The sequence below is a fragment of the Polyodon spathula genome, chromosome 6 (assembly GCF_017654505.1).
Source record: "Polyodon spathula isolate WHYD16114869_AA chromosome 6, ASM1765450v1, whole genome shotgun sequence".
Classification (NCBI taxonomy): Eukaryota; Metazoa; Chordata; class Actinopteri; order Acipenseriformes; family Polyodontidae; genus Polyodon; species Polyodon spathula.
This window is the reverse complement of record NC_054539.1, coordinates 31735697-31757933: the sequence shown is the minus strand read 5'-3', so window position 1 is coordinate 31757933 and position 22237 is coordinate 31735697. Positions and strand designations below refer to the sequence as shown.

The following is a 22237-nucleotide window of genomic DNA, read 5'->3' as shown; positions in this document are numbered from 1 at the left end:
AAGCAAGTATCACTATTTGTAGGCTTTACAGTGTTCTGAAATACTGTCTACTTAGGTTTATTTATCGTTTAAACAGGTCAGTGAAATCCTAATTTTATCCCGCAACCTACCCATGAAAAATACGTAAATTTACCGAGATTTAAGTAGACCCCTAGCTATGATACATGAGAGTGAATTTAAAACAATCTGTGTGTAGCTTGTTTCTCTCCAATGAGCATCGATGATAATAAAAAAAAAAAAAAAAAAAAGTTTTCCTTTGATTAGGAGCTGTTTCTGTCGCATGTTTCATGAAATTAGAAGTGACACACCTAATTATTTTCTGCATTTTGTTTTGTTGATGTGACAGTTGGGCTGTGTTAGAAGGTTCGTTCGCTAGCCAGGAATTCAAAAGGTAGTTTTAAACCTTCGAAGGGTCGTCAGGTGGCATTCACACGCTGTGTTTTTTTCTGTTATCAGAAATCGTCTGACAATTTGTGAATATTATAAATCACACTAAATGTCACTCAAATGGATGAACACCTAGTGTACAAGAAATGCTGTAGTAGAATATGTATGAAACATACAAAATATACGTTAACACTAATAATTTTAATTTCAAAAACAGCACCATCTGCCCCTTCCCCCTCCAGCTTATGTTATCCAGAGGCAAACCTTTAATTTCTCCACCTCGACAGCAAAGTGTTGTATAACCCCTCTGCTGTTTGGGATTTTTTGTTAAATGCCCAGACAAACATAAAAAAAAAGTTGACTGCAAACTATGCAAGTGACTGTTGATGCATCATGGAGGCACAACCTTTGTTTTTCCTAAGTCCACTGCAATTAGTGCTGCTGCAATACAAGCAGCCTCAGTTATATGTAAAAAAATGTGTATTTTTATTTAAATTATAAAAACATAATTACTGTTCTATATAACATATTTTTAAACCACATGTGAATGTTTTATTCCATTTATATACATTACCTGTGCAATAGGATTTGCAATCAAATATAAACAAGTAGCCATGGTTACGTCACCAGTAAATTATGTAAATCAGTACCATCCAAGGTCGAACATTCCTTCGGTAACGTGTTCTGAACTTTCGAAAATCAAAATGTACCCTTCGTTGCAGCTCTATGTGACAGTACAAAAAAAACTGCTTCCTTTCCAGGAGGTTGTGTGGTCCAGTGGTTAAAAGAAAAGGGTTTGTAACCAGGAGGTCCCTGGTTCAAATTCTGGCTCGCACACTGACTCGCTGTGTGACCCTGAGCAAGTCACAACTTTGTTGTAAGTGACTCTGCAGCTGATGCATAGTTCACAGACCCTAGTCTCTGTAAGGGCACCTTGGATAAAGGTGTCTGCTAAATAATAATAAGAATAATATCGACACAATTTAAACTTATCACGTGTGTGGAAAGGTAGTTGACCTGTGTGTTTTCATTTTTTTTCCTTCAGTGATATGTCAGCGATCAGAGCCCAAAATAAACATCAGGAACCATGTGATTTTTTTTTTTTTTATTCCAGTTGCTGTACTTGAAACCTTCTATCTCAGACTTGAGCTGGTGTTGGAGAGAAATATTAGGCAGCAGTTTAGGAAGTTTTGGCGCATTTCAGATTGATCTTCATAAAATATATTTTTTCCATTTTCTTTTTTGATTACATCCTTTTTCTTGCTATATAAAATTGTATGTAGATCACATTTCATTTGTTTACTGTCCAAAATTTGATTTTAAAAAACATTTACATTCAGCTTTTTTTTTTTTTTTTTTTTTTTTACTGAATGACCTCCTCTTCCCTCACAACACACATTGTAATTGTATCAGAACTAATATGATTCTTGCTTTTTTATATAAATGTATTTGTACTGCGAAGTGGAGGTAATTTTGAGGCAGATAACTCTGGCAGTAAATAAAAGCAAAGTGGCATTTCCTCCACTGAGGAGATCAACAGCTGTCAGGAAGAGGAGCCTATGGAAACTGAGCCTCTGCCCCTGCCAAAACCAAAAGTTTGTTGTATGCTCAGCAATGTGTGGTGCAGCATGGGAACATGCCAGCACTGTAAGCCAACAAACAGGCGTGGCTGAGACCAGCAAGCTGTCTGAACTACAATAAATACAATCCTACCCCTGACTGGTGCTTTTGAAGAACATATTCCGGATTTGTTCCTTTGTCTTCATGATGTAGTTTATGTTAGGAAATTTACTAATCAACAGTGGGACCTCCCAGAGACAGGTGTATTTAACCTGAAACCATGTGACGCACCTTAATTGCACACAGGTGGACTCCATTCAACTACTTTTGTGACTTCTAAAGACAACTGGTTGCACCAGAGCTTATTTAGGTGTGCCATAGCAAAGGTGGTGAATACTTATGCAATCAATTATTTTCTGTTTTATATTTGTAATTCATTTAGAACAATTTGTAGATTTTATTGTTCACTTTGAGATTATGGACTTTTTTTGTGTTAATCAGTGGCAAGAACTCTTACCTAAATCCATTTTGATTCCATGTTGTAGCACAATAAAATGTGGAAAAGCCCAAGGGGGAAGTACTTTTGACAGCCACTGTAGGTGGTCCAGAATGATTCCAGATTTGCTTTGTTAATTCAGTTTTCAGCAACGACGATGCCTGCAAATCTATTAGTTATAGTTGCAGAACAGCATCGTCGATTGCAGGAAGCACTTGCTTCACACAGGATGAGAAATTCCCATTGTGGTTGATTCAAAACAGATCACGGACAAAAACGATGCAGACCTGGGAATGCTGAAGTTGTCAAAGTGAGCAATGAAATTGTCTTTTAGTTGTACAATAAAGTCTGCCATAAGCCCAGTGACTACATTGTTAGGAGTCACTTTGAGTTACGTTTCAATTACAACATATTGGAATGTTAAACTAAACTAAATGTGTCTCTTAACCCTTTGCATTTTTCACCGAGATGCTCCCCCAGGACCAAGCGTTTTTCGACTGTAGTTGACTCTCTTCCTACAAAATTCTAAAAAATCAATGTTTTACAGTAGCATCTTGTAAATGGTGTCCTTTTTTTCAGAACACTATGGGGAACATTATAAAGTACTTCAGAATAAATGGAATATATAAACTTTTAGCTTTTTTTATAACACTTTGTTTTTTTGTTTGATTTGTTTTGTTTATTTTTGGTTTTTAAGCCAAGTCATTTTTATTATGTATTCTGCTTACAGATACATGTATAAAATGTGTTATTCTATGACCTGAGGGACCTTACAATACTTCCTGAAAGTTTTGTGGAAAAATATTGATGTTTGGGCAAATTAATACACATTTACTCTCGAGGTCTTTATAAGCAATAATGGACACTACCCTCGATTTATTTTCTCAAAATAAATATTTATAAAACAGTTACTCGTTTCATTATTATCAGTAATAATAATAATAAAAAAAACATACCTGATACATTTAGTGCATGAAATAGTATATGCTTATATCCACTCGTTTCTTGATATTTATAAATGTTATAAAAACATATATATATTAAAACACATGCGACAGAATAAATGTTATAATACAATTAGGGCTTCTGTTTTTCGGGTTTTATTGTATTTTTCAGTGTTTATTTTTAGCTACTTTTGTAAAGTTTTAAGTAAATCTTTGTTTTCGGGTCTTGTTTTTGATATACTGTATGACTTCGGTTACTTTAGTACAAAATGTTTCACTGTTTTTTTTCTGTCAAAATACAGTATGTATAGTAGTAACTCGACAGTACTTCCACACTTAAGTTGAACCTTCTTTCCTTTGCTGTCTTCCACAACGAAATTCCTGTGGTCACAGGCACATTCTTCTGGGGTTTTTGTGTGTTGGCATTTTTGTACATTTTGCCAAAATTCTATTTTAAGTCCTCTGTATCTTAATTGTAATATAGCTTTAAATCCTGCTAACAAGCCTCCATCCTGATTGTAATCTCATTTTTTAAATCTTGCAAGCGGAGTTTCCAATAGAAATATAGGAATGCTCTGTCACTCAGTAGTTGGGGTAGGTATAAAGTATTCAGAACGAATCAATGATAGATGCAAGTCAGGAAGGCACGACATTGCCCAGCAGCACTGGGAAATGTATTTATTAATTTTTGTAGTAGGTTTTATTTTTTTTAGTGGAAAAAGGGTAAAGTCAACATTAATTAATTAACCATTTCCACAGTTTTTCCAGTGTTTTCCAGTGTTTATTGGCTATCCACCGATTTCATTTTTTTTCATATCGGGGGTGTTTTAAAAATCGGGTTTCATCGGTTAAAACCGAAAATCAGAAGGCCTAAATATAATTATAAATTAAATACTTCAGATTTACAGTGTTTTCCCTTTTTATTAGCTCTAAACAAGTTTCATCGATATTTTGTTTCTGCTTTTGTCTCTTCCTGGCTGATTTAAAACACTATAGACACTAAATACCCTTCTCAGTGACTATCAGGAAGAGAACGCCAGTACCTCCCCTGTACAATGATGTGTGTTTCAAGCCTGTAAAGTACGTGGCCCTGTAAGTCACTTACATGACTGCAGTCCTAGAAGCCCACTTCAGTATGATCGTGGTAACACGATCCTGGTCCTTAAAACGGTTAATAGATACAGCACAGATGCTATATTATTTTCGTTACAGCACAGATGGTATATTATTTTTACTAATAGTTGGAGGTTACAAAGACATACTATCACAATTGTTGCTTCTTTTTCTCCTTTTTGGTTTGTTTTCAACCATCCTGACCAGTTTTCTTATTGACGAGCTGGCATGCCATGCATGCGCCAGGCCGCAACACATTTTTTGGGCAAATCTTTCCTCGCCGGGGGATGGGGTGGGGTTGTACTGCAAGTGGCCCGCTCTGCGGCTGCCCACGGGTTATTTGGCCTACCGTCAAATTTACTTGCCGACCACTGCCATGAAAACACCTGCAAAACTGTATAAAGGTACACATATTTGGTATCTTTGAACTTGGGACACTCAGAGCAATTCAAAACTACCATGTTAGATTTACAGGTTCAACAAGTGATTTTTACTACATACAGCATGTCGATTTACACATTAAGACTTATGATACATTCTTGGGGGGGGGGGGGGGGGGGGGGGGGGGGGGTCCACGAACGGACCTGTGGGGGGGGGGGGGGGGGGGGGGGGGGGGGGGGGGGGGGGGGGGGTTAACTGGGGGGGGGGGAAACCACCTTAACTTTTTAAAATGTATTTTATTTTATTTTTTAAACAAAAAAAAAAAATTAAAAATCATTGCAAAAACTGTGTTAAAGTAAGCAAAACCCTCAGCTCTGCACCATTATACCTAAGTATGACATTACATATGACATCGCTGATGACATAACTAAATCACATGACAAATGCGCCCCAAAGACCTGCCATGGGAACATAGCACTGGGAAATAGTTCACATAACTTGGTCCCAAAGCAACTGGTAGTTTATCAGTGTAATGCAGATGGAAAAACTATCCTTCCATATCAGTAATAGTGATTAAGATCACCAGTATCTGTGGAGTTAAACGGACTAGCCAATTATCTAATTATTATGGATGAAAGGATGAAAAAAGAGAAATATAAGTATCAACTGTGAAACATGATTTTAAAATATACACTACAAAGATATTAAATGCATAAATAATTAACATTAAATCTACTGTCATTACAACTGTACCACTAATTACCTTTCGACATAAAAGAAACAACATCCCAGTATATGGAATTATGACATAAAACATTTGTTTTTAACTTTGAAAAACGCTAATTATTTTTAAAGATTAGAGAAGATTTATAAAATAGTCTTAACTGTCTGTGGTTGCTTGTGTTGCCTTGTCCCTTCCACTGCTTGTAAGGCGGTGGGAGGGAATGCAGAAGTAGGGTTAAAAACCCAAACATCACATTTCCCTACTTTTGTCATTTTAATATCAACCCTAACTGATGCATTAACAAAGTTTTTTTGCAAAGAATTTTCCTTTTTGAGAATATATTTATAGTTAGAAGGCCTGTATATTCTATTACAGAGAACAAAACTAAAACTGGCTATATTTGTAAACCTGATTAAACATATTACAGGAGTATACATGTTAAACACTGACCACATGTTTATACATAATATACGTTTAGTTTTAAAATTTAGTTTATTAAATTGACATTTATTATCTAAAAAGCAAACATCAGTAGATCACTGTGATTGGGACCGATTCACCTCTGACCTCCTCCCTCCCCCCTCAGGAGTATTTAAATGTCATGACAAGCTCAGTTACTCCACCACTGACCAAAATATGAGAAGGCTGGTTTGTTAAACGTATTACAAGACAAACTATTAGACCAGAGCTTGTGTGTACTTCAGGCATCACATTTTCTTATTTTCATATAAATATGCCAGTGTCATTTCTTCAAAAGTGGTAAGACATGTTCATAAAGTACTGCAATAGCATTACTGAGATTTACTTTTGCTTATTTATTTTTTTTTTTTTTTAACTGAGCACACAAGTGAAAAAACAAATAATAAATAAATAAATAAATGAATTTGGTTCTCGTTTATTACATTCCACATAACAGAAAATATTTATATGAATTGGCTGATACGGACATGGTTTTTGTGCCTTCTAATGTGTGTGAAGTAAAGTTTGTTTGAATATTTGTCCTAGCTCTATTCAGTTATACTGATTAACGCACCATAGATTGATTGGCCCAGCACTGGAATAACAGGTTCCAGCAACCTGAGGAATGAGGTTGATGCCAAAACAAAATCTGAAGGGATTTGTCACTGGAGTTACCCAACTAGTAAGAAGTCTTACCTGTCTTTAGACGATTGTGGTGGAAACTGCATGACAATCAGTGTCTGTAAACTTACCACTGCGTTCCTCAGGTCTCAAAGTTTTCTTCGCCACCTCTGCCAAAGCCCCTATTCCAAGACCAACAGCCAGACCTTAAATGAAAATAAATAAATAAATAAAATACATTTTATAGCTTAGTTAATTTCCAGGCATACTGTGTAGTTAAAGCATTCTTCCTCCCTTTGCATTCAGTGAAACTATTTTTAAACCGGCACCCCTGCTTTAGCTGCCATTTTGGATTTTTTATGCTACGGTTGTTACAAAACCTGGTACTCCCACCGAGATCTTTAAGTTAAATACTGCACTTGCTCGTGCACGCTTGCTCCTGAAAGGAGGATACTGTGATGGCTTTTCAGGGTTGATTTTCTTTCCTGTTCTGAATGAAAAGGCACAGAATTATCAAGACAGGGTTTTGTAGGCAATGGTAAATTATTAAAGAATTAAAAATCAGGTTACAAGTCAAGTACATTAAGAACCGGCGTCTACATTGTCAATCTCTTATGAGCATTGCCTTCAAGACTAAAATGCATGCACTTTTCACAGTAACTGGCAACAACCTTCGCACTTGGTTTACTAAGTTTCTCAAGTTATTATCATAAATATATTAAAAGGGTTAATGTGTGGCTGAAGGTTTCTCACTGATAATTTACCCTCTCAGTCAAAACAGCAAGTTTCTTAGTATCAAAAAAGTTTGGCAAGAAGGAACCTAACAGACGTGATGGATCTGTTGTAAGGATGACAGCATCAGCAAACAGGGGTGTGCACATCAAAAAAAATCTATCCTGCTAAGATAGGCAAAGAGATCTAGTTCTACTCCAACAGATGATCATTTCATTATTCCTAACTAACTTAATAAAATAGCACTTGTAAGGAGATGACAATCAGAGGGAGATAATCAGTGGACTGACAAAGCCAGAAGAATTTTACAATATTTTGTAAAGAATTATACAAGGATGAAACACGCATTGTGGCATTAAAAAGAGCAAAGTTCCGGAGTGACCATGCTCATTTCAATTATTGGTCTTTCTTTATGACTGACTACAAGGGTATAAAAGTGCCAATTGCTGAAGCCTGTCTTGTTTTGTGATTTCACTTGTGACTAAAGCTATATTGAAACACAGGCCTCCAGATACAAAAAGCTGTTCAATTAACTAACTATGTCATCCACTTCAATAAGTAGTCATCTTCTATAGGGACACTCGGCAACATAGGACGAACATGTAGCAGTAGTAGAAATTATTATTATTATTATTATTATTATTATTATTATTATTATTATTAGTAGTAGTAGTAGTAGTAGTAGTAGTAGTATTAGTAGTAATTAGCAGACACCCTTATCCAAGGTGACTTACAAATGTTGCAAAATACCACAGTACAAAGTATCACATTACAAAGTATAGCAAATACCAATACAAGAAAGGTTTAGAGAAAAGAAAGGTACAGTGCCCATACAAAGTCTATACCTCCTTTCAAATGCTAAATAGCTAAAATAGTTTGGTTGGATAAGTGTCCACCCCCCTTGTAATAGCAATCCTAAATTAGCTCAGGTGTAACTAATCGTCTTCAAAATCACACACAAGTTAAGTGGCATCCACCTGTGTTAAATTGTAGCAATTCACATGATTTCAGGATAAATTCAGAAGTTCCTGTAAGTTCCCTTAGCTGGGTAGTGGATTTCAAAGCAAAGACTCAACCATGAGCACCAAGGCACTTTCAAAAGAACTCCGGGACAAAGTTGTTGAAAGGCACAGATCAGGGGATGGGTACAAAAAAAATATCAAAAGGCCTTGAATATCCCTTTGAGCATGGTCAAAACGATTATTAAGAAGTGGAAGGTGTATGGCACCACCAAGACCCTGCCTAGATCAGGCCGTCTCTCCAAACTGAATGACCGAGCAAGAAGGAGACTGATCGGAGAGGCTACAAAGAGGCCAATGGCAACTTTGCAAGAGCTTCAGGCTTTTACGGCCAAGACTGGTCAAAGTGTGCATGTGACAACAATATCCCAAGTACTCCACAAATCTGGCCTGTATGGTAGGGTGGCAAGAAGGAAGCCATTACTCAAGAAAGCCCACCTTGAATCCCGTTTGGCATATGCAAAAAAACACTCAGGAGATTCTCTAGCCATGTGGCAAAAAGTTTTGTGGTCTGACTAAACTAAAATGGAACTTTTTGGCCTAAATTCAAAGCATTATGTTTGGCGCAAACCCAACACAGCGCATCACCCAAAGCAGCATGGTGGTGGCAGCATCATTTTATGGGCATGATTCTCATCGGCAGGGACTGGGGCACTTGGCAGGATAGAAGAGAAAACCAATGGAGCAAAATACAGAGAAGTCCTTGAGGAAAATCTGCTGCCCTTTGCAAGAAAGCTGAAACTGGGACGGAAGTTCACCTTTCAGCATGACAATGACCCAAAGCACACAGAATGCTACACTGGAGTGGATAAGGAACAAAAAGGTAAATGTCCTTGAGTGGCCCAGTCAGAGCCCCAACCTAAATCCAATCAAAAATTTGTGGCATGACTTGAAGACTGCTGTCCATCAACACTCACCAAGGAATTTGACAGAGCTTGAACAGTTTTTTAAAGAATAATGGTCAAATATTGCCAAACCTATGTCTGCAAAGTTAATAGAGACCTACAGGCTCACAGCTGTAATTGCTGCCAAAGGTGCTTCCAGCAATTATTAATTTAGGGGGGTGGAGACTTATCCAATTCTGATCTTTCAGTTTTGTATTTTTAATATATAATTTTTTTCACAATAAAAATTTTTCACTTTAAGAGTGCGGAGTAAAAAATCCTCATTTAAATGCATGAAACTCCGAGGCACTGACACTACAAAATGTGAAAAAAGTTCAAAGGGGGTGTAGACTGTCTATAGGCACTGTATTCAGGGGAGCAGCACAAAGATCAATCTACTGCATATGACTAATTGTTTAATGAATCTTCATCTTGTATTGACTCAAATTAGAAGGAACAGTACAAGCATTTGGGGAAATGTGTTTTATCTCCTATCCAATACGACTGTTTGCATGACTTCTCTAAAACTTTATTGAACAATGACCCTTCACAGAAAAGGTTTGCTTATTACTGTGTCATTCAAAAGAACAGAAGGGTTAAACTGCGCAGACTATATAGTCCCCCATGAAAAACATGATCAGAGATAGCGCTGCAAATGTGCATAACCCACCTTACTGTATATAACATTTTTGAGTGTGTGTAAAACCTCTGCATAGTAAAGATCCAGTAAAACTACAATTCCCAGATTCCACTCATGCTCACATTGAATCAAAGACAGGAAGGGTGGGTCTAAATTATTTTGCTGGTCTGCTGTACAGTCCACCTCCACACATGTAATATACTGTGACATTATGGAAGCATCATTGGTATTCACTGGGGAAAATCGAAATGTATCTAGGACAACACTCACCAGTCAAATATCTGAATAAAAAAATCTAAACTCTCTGGCCCTAACTGACAGGAATGCATTGATGTAAATTAATGTGTTAACCTAATCCTCATACTGACACATAACCTAGAGAGTGTGCTTTCTCCTATACCTTACTGGTAAAACTGAAGTTGCTGCTCAAAAAACGTGAAAGATACCTGCTGAAAAATGGTGTTTTGGTGCTAAGGGTGTTTCATGTTCATATGAACAAGGTGTTAAAAAAATAAATAAATAAAAAAGGAAACGTACAAACCCCCAATATAAAAATACCACTTATGAAGATATGATTAAAGCATATCCTGCAGGTGTCATCACTGATTGGTCTAATAGTAATATAAAATGACCACTGATTACCAAAAACATGCTTTGACAGCGAGTGATTGTAATGTCAATAGTAGATATAGAATATTTTATGTTGAATTACCTGGCAAAATTACCCCCTAGGGATGGGATGGTATGAAATTTGCACGGTATGATAACCGTTAAATAAAATACAGTGGTAACCTTAATATCACAGTATACAAGTTATCAAATAAAGGCTCAAATGACGAAAGACTAATGTAAACCACTTCAATTATTCACAAAAACAAAACCAACAAAACACACTTCCTTTCATAGAATGATTTAAACATTTGGTATTTAGTATTTTACTATGCCAAATAACTTGGTACATTTCATAAAGACAATCAGAATAATAATTTTAAAAATAAATAAATATTGTACACTCTCAAAGTTATACTACAACAGTGTTAAGAGCTATTATTTGCTCAAAATGACGTGGTGCTGTAGTTTGTTAAAACATTTTAACGTATAAAATTAAATACATAAACAAATAAATAAATAAATACTTTGCTTAGATGATGGCAAACAGTATTGGGAAATGATCGGTCGTTTGCTTAAAACAGAAACATGTACCCATATAGGTTATTATTTAAGAGCAGAGATGAGTCTTTTTTTTTTTTCAACCAGACAAATAAAATATTGTAGAGTGCATGGGGGAAGGCAGCAGTAGGGCTGATAGGTGACGAAATCACATGCAAAGACATAAGCCTGATATACGCTCCTTGCAAAGGAGCCGGCTCTTTTGTACAGCTGTATCGGCGCTATGCTTTAGTGTGAAAGGTCCCAGGTTCGAGTTCGTCACTTACTTAAGAAAATTGGAATACTGTTACAACCTGTTTAAACAAAACTACGTTGCTAATAAGTAGGCTATCATGCTGCAGTTGCGAGTCTGTTTTGTTTGAAACATTGGTCGTGTTCTTATAGCACAGATTTCCTCAGTGCTGCACAGAATCTTGGAGATGCGCTGCAGACATCACTCAACACCCACAGAAATCTGTGCAGATTCTGCATAGCCCAGCGCAGCTTTGAAATGTTACTGCGGGAGGCTGTCTGCAGCTGTGAACCAAAGGGACGATGCAAAGATCACAAGTGACCTGCTAATCATAATGCAAATAACCACTAAAACTACTGCTGCCACCTTGTTATCAGAGGCAAACAACATTTTATCATTATACAATGAAGCCGTGAACAGCCTTGTCCATGCTATATTAAATAAATAAATAAATAATTAAAAAAAAAAAAACATAATGTACTAAATCTGTTTTAAGTGATGTATAATTTTACAATAAAGTTAATGTTTATCTATTACATTAAACTGACTGTTGATAATCCAGACAAATATAGCATGTTGAAAATGTGTGGTGAGCAGCAAGGTTTGGAGAAGGCATTTCTCTAAAAGCTGTGTGTGAGGTCAGAAAGACAGCAGCCAAGAGCAGCTGGCGCAGCAAGCTCTGGGTAACAGAACACAGCCATTGAAACGTTTATTCTGTGTCGTTGACTGTTTCCTTCAAAACCATTATCAAAATACAGTATCAGTTCACAAAAAGATCTTCCTCAGACACCTTGCTATGGCTGCAAGTACCATCACTTGATTTAGAAGAAGAGTGTTCGCAGTTGTAAAAATGCATTAACCGGTGTATAACCGAATTACGATAATTGCAGTTTAGAATCAAAGAAACTGTATTAAACACAGTAATGTACCTAAACTGCGGTAAACCGAAAAACCGGTATACCGACCCATCCCTATTACCCCCCTCCCCCCCTTATCGTCTAGGCATTTAACAAAAAAAAATCCTAAACAGCAGAGGGTTGAGACATTTCTTTCAATACAGCTTACACTATACAACGCTTTGCTGTTGAGATTGCGAATGAAGAAATGAAAAGATTTGCCTATGGATAACACAAGCTAGAGGGCGGAGGGGCCAGAGGTGCTCATTTTCAAAATTACTATTATTAGTGTTAACTATTACTATTATTAGTGTCTATTTTTTATGTTTCAAAATATATTCAACCATACTACTTCTCTTACAATGTCTTGTACACGTGAGGTATTCAGTACATATTGTACTGAAGCAATACAACCGCTAGAGGTACCAACCCCCCCCACCCCCTACCCCAAGTCCTAAAGGGTTCCCCTATCTCCTTATAATTCCCTACTACTTGAAATCTTAAATAACTGTCATTCAAACAGAATTATGTTTAGCCTACCTAAATTGGGCAGCAAAGTCACATATAGTGCTCCCCCTTTATACTGCAGAAGAGAATATAAGGTGGTACAGTCATGGCTCCCATTTGGCCCTTAATGCCATTAGTAGTTTTGTTATAAGGTGGAATACAAATAGCACGGTCTCTTAACTATGAATCCTGACTACAGCGTTATAAAGGGGAAGCACTGTATTTACTTCTAGCTCTGGACCACATATACAAAAATATTGGTCAGTGTAGTGTTAAAAGAAACATACCTCCAAAGTTTGCTAGTCTTCCAATTCGAGTAACTGGCACCTTGCGCTCCCTTGCCCTCTCACTTAGCTATAATGAAGATAACAGAAACAAATCAATACATTTACAGTATAAAAAACCCTGTTCTACTACCTCACAATACCTACAACAGAACTTCAAAGAGTAAACTGTTTAATATATCATTTTAATTGTGCACTTTTAATCAGCCCTTAACTTTTAGGACATGAGGGTTTTGGCAAAATAGAATAAAATGTTTGTTTTTTTTTTTTTCAGGATAAATCAGATTATGCTGTTCCCCATTCATACATTTATTCTATTTTCCATGGATTTTTTGGTGTTATTTATATAAACAAGAAACCAAAAGTAAAATGTAACATACTATTTAGAACAGCCATAGGTTAACTAGCTTCAGCAAGAACAGATAAAAGACACATACCATCTGTTTGTGAGGTTTGGGGTTATTGCTTTTAGACTCCCTGGCCTTTTCAATGTCCTCTGCTGTTAGCCCACCAACAGATGAGTGGTCCTGGTGGAATGAGCGAGTCTGTCCTGAAATCTTTCCACCCAAGTTCCGAAAGTCCTCAAAAAGCTTGCCGTTGGTTTTCCCAGAAACATGCCTGTACGTCCTCGGCTCTCTGGGTTCAGCTCCCACAGAAGGGATACCACTGTCTCTGCAAGCCTCATCAGTTCTGGCACTGCTGCTTGCAAAATCTGTTTTCCCAACCCTTTCTTCAGCACCAGAGAAGTCATACTTGGAGTTGAGCTCTTCCCCGACATCTGAAGCATTCTCTTGTTGATTGCCAAATTCCTAAAAACAAAAATAACTTCACTGAAAAAGGCTTTGGATCTCAAATACATTTCCAACCTATGATAAAAGGTGTGTACAGGTCATCAGAAAAAACAACTGCCTGTTTTGGTTGGTGAACACAGGAATTCTTGCACACATAATTTTTACTTTGATTCGCTAGCCAAACTACAAATTACCGTTTCTGCAAAATGTCCCTTGATACAGAACACATATAATATTAAAATATAAAAACAGGATTACTGTTCTATATAACTCATTTTAAACTACATGTGAATGTTTTATTCCATTTATATGGATTACTCTTTCAAATAAATAGGATTCAGGGTCATTCCATACCAACTCAACCACAGCCGTTGCCCAGCAGTCTTAGATTTTGCTAGAAAAATTCACCTGGAGCCCGCCCAGTTCAGAAATTACATTTTTTTTTTCCCCCACCTTCAAGCTGTGACCTGGCAAAGGTCAACCTAAAGTGAAAATGTGACCCTGACAAAAAAAAAAAAAAAAAAACACACTGGGCTCAACTGGGATGCTACTATCATGTGTAGCACCTCATTCAACTTGTAATGAATAAGGCTTTCAGAAAAAAAAAATCCCAGGAGCACCTAACTCACTTTTGACAAGTTGCCAAAACGAGGGGTAAGTGACGAGTTATATAACTTCAGCCTAACCCTTTACCCTGTAGGGGATGCGGGTCCTAAAATGTTAGCATTGCCTTAAGAACCTTGGGACAACTCTTCCAAATTTTGTGAAACACTTTTGCAGGGCTCTACATTTTGATTTTTTACTACTGGCACCTTGGGCCACTGAGGTAGTGTTTACTGGATACAATTTTAACTGGCCCAATAATAAGTACAAAACTGGGCACATTGTTTTATTCACCGCTGCAGATGTATTGGTGAGTCGAAAATACATCCACCGGAGACTGGATTAAAACAACAGTTTGGTGACATTAAATATGGCCACTAGTTCTAGAATTGTTCAAATGTAATGTCGGCCAGGGTGTCCTCGGCTCGCCATGCACCCCTGTAGTCTGGTCGGGCACCTGCAGGCTTGCCACTGTAGCTCTGAGGTGGCTGCATGGTAGGCCTGCAGTGTGAAAAGAAGCTGACGGCACACGCTTCAGAGGACAGTGCGGGGGTGGTAGCAGTGAGCTGAGCCTAAAAATAATTGGCCAGTCCAAATTGGGAGAAAAAATTAACACAATTGGTGACCACTTAAAAAAAAAAAAAAAAAAAAAAAAAAAAAAAAAAAATCACCTTCATTTTTGCTATTATCACTTGAATACTTAATTAAAAGGTTGGAAAGTTCCTAAATTAAGGGGATTTGGTAGGACTTTTATCACTTCGTAATTTACAGCATTCTTGTCCACTATACATTTAATTTAGTCTGCCCACAGTCCACATTGATAGATTCCGTGGGGGGCGTTTCTGTTGTCTATAGATTGTTTACGGTGAATCTCACCAGCATGAGTCTGATGGCTGACTTTAACAGCAGTTGGGTGAGCACATAGGCTCACTGGTGGAGCAACCAGTGAATAAAACAACGCGTCCACTGTATCACCCTGCTCGGCAAGTTAGTCAAAAATAAAATAAACCATCTTATGGATTATTTGTTTAACCATTCTGATTATGTGTATACCATATGTTTAAATGGTAATAGCTCAGATATATATTTTTTTTTAATCTGGCTTTTTGTAAATTTAACATGCTCTGCCTAGATGACAATATAAAAATAAAACAGTTTAGTTATCATCTGCAATAAATTCACCTGATAATTAATTTTTAAACAAGTTTTATTGTGTTATTTTACATACTTATTTTTCGGCTTCAGGAGTTGCTACGGGGTCAAGCAAATTAAAGAAAAAAAAATCTCCCCATTTATTTTCACTGTGGAAATGCGGTAATCCTAAACTACAAGGACAGTGCGAGAAACTGAAGCTCTGGTAGAAACTTTGGTCAGACAACATCATCTTGCCGAACACCTCGACAAAACTCACAAAATAGTCAAACATATTCAACCTTTTCTCAAATTACTTTGTTTAATGCCAACATTAGGAGAACCATGCAGAATTGGGTAAACTGCATTATCCTGCTGTATAGGCATTCAAGAAATGTATTCATTAAATTATCAAAGTGCTCCCCAGTGCTTTCTTCCACAGCAGTGTGTAAGAATCTAAAACATGCTATATTAAAAACCGGAGCAATATATCAATAACTGCCATCTTTCAATATACCTTGCAGGATATTGTAAACATCCGTTTCACACACCATATAAACAAGCAGAGTGTGCTTGCAAACTGCATTATGAACACAGACTCTGTTCTAAAAAAATCCGAAAGGAGGTAGAACAAAAAAAACAAAACAAAACAAAAAAAACTTTAGCTCGCCTGCATATTCTTTCATGATGGTTTTTAATTTCTGTATGTTTAATAATGTGTACGGTAACCACAGAGAGCCCACGTCTCAAATAAAAAGTGGCCAAGCAAAGCCTTTTAATATATGCTATTGTAGTTATTTCAGCCATTTAACGTGCACACATTGGCGTGCTTGCCAGAAAATGAAAATACTGTTAAAGATTTGAAAAAGTATGTGTACAAATGATGCTCGATTTTTTTACAAGCAAACTCACAGCCGAGCTGTTACCAAGTCAGCACCATCTTACTACTGATACGAACGAGTCCTGTCAAGATTGTGAATGGCATTTCTGACCTGAACACATTGTATCCCAAATCAAAACGTTTAGACAGTTCGATCCCGTTGTCCAGCTTCCACGTGGCGTACCTGGGTATCCGTCAGTGCATTTTCATTTTCTCGCTGCAATCACAGCAGCTGACAAACACCTGCTATCTTGCAAACTATTACTGTGAGACTGGATATGAGGGCAACTAAATGTTGAATTCCCAACAAAAAAGCTGCTGTTTTATCTGCAATTCTGGGTAACTGACATTTGTTTCACTGTCATCATGAAGCCAGATTAAGTCTTTCTTCCACTCTGCTCTATATTTTCATCTTTTTTTTATACTTCCTTTATTATTATTGATGTAAACACTTTACTTTTGGCTTATTGGTGCAGTTGGTTGCTTAGTTGTAAAATAAATAAATAATAAAAACTTACCATGTCCAAGTATTACCAACTGCACCAGTACGTAGTTCGGACAAGTTCAATTACGCCGTTATCGGGGGTGTGAGGTTGGGTATGTTTTTAAAAATGGGTTTGTAAATTCATTTGTTCAGCTTTTTGGTACATTGACCCATTTTCCTGCATTCATAAAACAGAAGCCATGTGGACTATACTATATACATTATAGTGTTAAAAAATGTTCCCGGCCCAGTTGGGCCTGTGGTGCTTCATAACTACCGGCCAGACTGCACTCTCTACTCTCTACTGCGCTCTCTACCAGCCCCAGTATTTAATGTCGAACCCTGTTTAGGTTTCAAGTCCTCCCACTGGCCATTAACCCCCTCTGAAATATGAATTTGTCATATTTCTACCAAGTTTACGCTGAAATAACTCATATGACAGGGCTCCAAAAAATCACCCAAATATATTTTTGGATAGATGTTGATGAGGCCTACAAAAATCAAGCAAAACATTTTGGTACCCACAGATTTTGGATTTTTGAAGTTGCATTTGTCATTCATTCAAGCATTGGTTATGGCTACTTTGGTGAGGCTAAAGTACCACATAGTCCTAGCCAAACTGGCGTTATTCCTCAATTTTGCATTGTCTGGGGTTTAGTCAAAAGTGACAGGGTGTGCTTCCAATGTCACTAGCATGGAGCGTGTTGATTGGTACCAGTTGGGGGTCAAAGCAAAATCCAAAAAAAATCCATAACATGGTCAGAGTAAAAACCAATCAAGAGGAAAAAAATAAAACTAATTTTAAAAAGTTATCACTCTCCACTGCAGTTTAGTAACAAGAGTGCTGTCCATGGCTCATATTTAGTGTTCCGAGTTTCCGGTTTATTGGAATTTCACAGAAAAACGACAGGATTTCTTTTTAAACTGGATGTTGGTTTATTAGTCAGTATTTTCCCAGTACTATTTTCTAGGAAATGCACAATATTTTGTTTAAAATGCTGTTTTATTTCGACTCTGACATTGTAATAAGCAGCCCTGTACTGCATCCTGTATCATGTGGCAAAAAGTTTTGTGGTCTGGCGAAACTACACTGGAGTGGCTAAGGAACAAAAAGGTAAATGTCCTTGAGTGGCCCAGTCAGAGCCCCAACCTTCAATCCACTTGAAGATTGCTGTCCATCAACGCTCCCCAAGGAACTTGACAGAGCTTAAACAGTGTTGTAAAGAAGAATGGTCACATATTGCCAAATCTAGGTTTGCAAAGTTGTTAGAGACATATCCAAACAGACTCACAACTGTAATTGCTGCCAAAGGTGTTTCCTCCAAGTATTAACTTAGGGGGTGGGACACTTACCAAATAATGATCTTTCAATTTTGTATTTAATATATTTTTTTCTCAATAAAAACTTTTTTCCCCTTAACAGTGTGGAGTATGGTGTGTAGATAAGTAGAAAAAAATCATGAAATTCATGAAACTCTGAGGCACTGACACAACAAAATGTGAAAAAAGTTCAAGGGGGTGTAGACTTTCTACAGGCACTAATAGATAGATAGATAGATATATATATATATATATATATATATATATATATATATATCTATATATATATATATATATATATATATATATATATATATATATTTTATTTTCCTGCAAGAATGTCTCATGGAATCCTTTAGGTGAAAACTGAATTGACACTTTCCTCACGTTTACTTTTTAAAGGGGATAGGAAACACTTTTTGATTTGTTTGTAAATGATAAAATAGATGGGAAATCAATGTAATCATGGGTTTGTTTTGATCGTTTTTGATCGCTATATGTCAAAACGAGCAGTTTAAATTCCACAGTCTATCAAACTGTAATCCGCCATTGCTGGAAATCCCTCCTGTGATGTCACTGGTTGGAGAAGGCAGCGGGAGAGGTACGTGACGTGTGTGAAGTAAGCGATTTCTCTCATGCAAATTGTGTGGAAAATGTCACATTTTAACATGAGAGTCAGAGCTGTAGGAGGTTGTACTACGGGAGTAAAAAACAGGATTGGAACCCAGCTCATTTTTAGCCTGATCATGAAAAGATTATTTTTTTTTTTGATCAAATCTTTGAACAGCACTTGCGGTAACTAGGGAGAATGAGTAGAATATGCAAGCATATTTAGGGTGCTTTAGGCTTCTACATAGCGAGTGTTAATATAAAAATTCTAAGGTGGACAAGGAGGTGGCTTTAGGGTGCTCTTTACTGCAAAGAAACTATACCCACAGGGAAAAACTTCTACAATAATAAATAAAATATTAATAACACATTAACAACTTACTGTTTCATTTAAAAACATTAAAGCTTTATATGTATTTAATACCTACGAAGGGAGATGATAATAATAATAATAATAATAATAATAATAATAATAATAATAATAATAATAATAATAATAATAATAATACGTACAAGAATTATGAAATGCATAAATACAAACACAGGCTACCTGCTGGCGACAGGTCGTCTTAAAGAGACAGCTCAGGTGTCTGTGTAAAAAGCAGCAGTACAGTATACCTCTCTATCTATGCAAGGGTGGACCTTGGTCTACTAATTTTTCAGGAATTCTGTGCCTTATACGAGGAATTAAAAAAAAAAAAAAAAAACACACATTCCTGACAAGTCGGCATCACTGTGCAGTTACAGCAGCTGTAACAGGAATTGTGTGTTGTTCTGTCAGGATCCAGCTCTCTCACTATCTGGATCAGATTCCCAGAAATCTGAATCCTTTTCCTTTCAGTTTCAATAGGGCCTAGTGGGCACTCTATGATTGGCTCCAATTCATACGGTCTGGAAAATTTTTACCAACAGATCTTCAAATTCTGATAAAGAAATGTCATTGCCAGTGCTCTGTCAAATTTGCCATTTTTGTTTACAAACCTGCCGGTCAAGCACTCCAACCAGTGACGTCACAGGAAAACTCTGTCAATATGGCGGAACACATCAAGACTTAATTGCCGGCTGCTGTAGTTTTAAAGTATTTTTATTGCGTTATATGATAAATACAAGGGTGTTTGAGTGGGAAATTCTATCTGCAGCACTTGATTAATCACTGTAACACAGAGTCCCGGTGTTTCCCTTCCCCTTTAACTGCTTCAGGGTATGTTCTATAATGTAGATAGGGTTAGTTTGTTTGTTTAAATAAAAACATTAGAAACAAGGTAAGTTAAAAGTTATAGTACCTGCATTGTCTGCATTGCCATGCTCAGGCCCTCCTCTGCTCTGCCCTGCATGGTCCTTGTCATGGCGAGTGCCTCTCCACTGCCAGCGATGTGGCGCAGGTTACCAGCCTGGGTCTCTAGGACAGCCTTGCTGAGCTTGGCAAGCCCTCTCATCAGTAGGATCATGTCGGTCGCCATAATGGGCTTGTTTCACACCTGCACGCAAATCAACAAGGGGTGTTATATTCTGCTTAGTTTCATAAATGTTTATACTGTATCAAATTGTAAACTACCATGAACCATGCATGCCTGTCAGCAGTCAATGATCAAATCAGAATTATTCTGGTGTTGGCTGCCAACTCTGTATCAAAATACTAACTTGGCCTGTTCCAAGAAGCAACTTCTAGTTACAAGCTGGAAAAACACAGTTGTCATAGTACTACAAATCAAAGAGATTCTTTGAAAGGTTAAACCTAATTATTATACAAGAAATGGGTAAACAAGCACTGCACATCTTGGTCACAATTTAAATCATGCAATCATACAGTACAGTACTGGCACAATACTTAACATGCAGATTCAAACAATGAATATTTTTTCTGTTGGAAAAATAAATAAAAACAATTTAAATCCACACACTTGTAGAAATCATTATTACAGTACATGAGTATCACTTTCAAATCCCTGCAATAAAATGCCTGATAGCTGCTACTGTCTACATTTGTTAAGAAGCTCTTCATGTCATCTCATGTTAAACAAACACAATTAAAAATCTAACAAATTTTGATTAAACTATTACATGTACACACATTATAATATATAAAGAATATTGTTTTTAAATATAGGGTTGAAGTCTGTTCATGTGAACAGCATGTATTGTGGTACAAGTAATTAATTAAACCCATATTGTTCAATGTCAATATATTTCAAGGTCAACTCAGGATGCTTCTCAGAATCAATGAATCCAACCAAGCAGTGCACAAAAACAAAAACATAAAAGGCTCTCAGCATCAACATTTCTACTGCAGTTTCATCATTACACTCACCAGAGATCATAAGCATGGAAGAATACAAAATTAAACCTTGAAGCTTCAGTGCTGCAAAACAAGGCAGTTTTTTTTTCACAGCACAGACATACTACATACTATAAGGTTACCCTCCCTCACAACCATTTTTTTAATTTTTATAAATCACATATACAGTAGCATGCAAAATCTGTTATTATAATGACAATAGTTTGTATTTGCCAACATATATATATATATATATATATATATATATATATATATATATACAGACACACACACACACACACACACACACACACAGTGCCTATAGAAAGTCTACCGCCCTTTCACAATATTCACCTTTTGTTGCCTTATAGCCTGGAATTAAAAGTCCTACTTCCAAGTGAAAAAAAATATTCTAGAAAATTGTAGAAAATGTATTAAAAATAAAAACTGAAGAAGTTTGGTTGGTAAGTGTCCACCCCCTTTCAATAGCAAACCTAAATTAGCTCAGGTGTAGCCAATCACCTTCAAAATCACACACCAAGTTAATTGACCTCCACCTGTGTTAAATAGCAGTGATTCACATGATTTCAGGATAAATTCAGCAGTTCCTGTAGGTTCCCTCTGCTGGGTAGTGTACTTCAAAGCAAAGACTCAACCATGAGCACCAAGGCGCTTTCAAAAGAACTCTGGGACAAAGTTGTTGAAAGGCACAAATCAGGGGATCGGTATAAAAAAAATATCAAAGGCCTTGAATATCCCTTGTAGCACGGTCAAGACGATAATTAAGAAGTGGAAGGTGTATGGCACCACCAAGACCCTGCCTAGAGGCCGTCCCTCCAAACAGGATGACCGAGCAAGAAGGAGACTGATCAGAGAGGCCAATGGTAACTTTGCAAGAGCTACAGGCTTGTATGGTCAAGACTGGTCAAAGTGTGCATGTGACAAAAATATCCCAATGCTCCACAAATCTGGCCTGTATGGTAAGGTGGCAAGAAGGAATCCATTACTCAAGAAAGCCCATCTTGAATCCCATTTGAAGTATGAAAAAAACACTCAGGAGATTCTGTAGCCATGTGAAAAAAAATTGTGTGGTCT

The 22237-nt window shown here is 36.9% G+C and overlaps 1 protein-coding gene across 1 annotated transcript in view; it reads right to left on the bottom strand.

The window, feature by feature from the left end:
* The window catches only part of coq8aa (coenzyme Q8A, genome duplicate a), an 87115-nt gene that overhangs the window by 45400 nt on the left and 19478 nt on the right, over nucleotides 1-22237 (bottom strand). Inside the window, exons 2-5 of the mRNA XM_041252743.1 lie at nucleotides 20151-20345; nucleotides 13487-13858; nucleotides 13053-13119; nucleotides 6817-6891 (exon numbers count right to left, since the gene is read on the bottom strand). Coding sequence (XP_041108677.1) covers nucleotides 6817-6891; nucleotides 13053-13119; nucleotides 13487-13858; nucleotides 20151-20327 — 691 coding nt within the window. The 5' untranslated portion in view covers nucleotides 20328-20345. The remainder of the gene's footprint in view (nucleotides 1-6816; nucleotides 6892-13052; nucleotides 13120-13486; nucleotides 13859-20150; nucleotides 20346-22237) is intronic.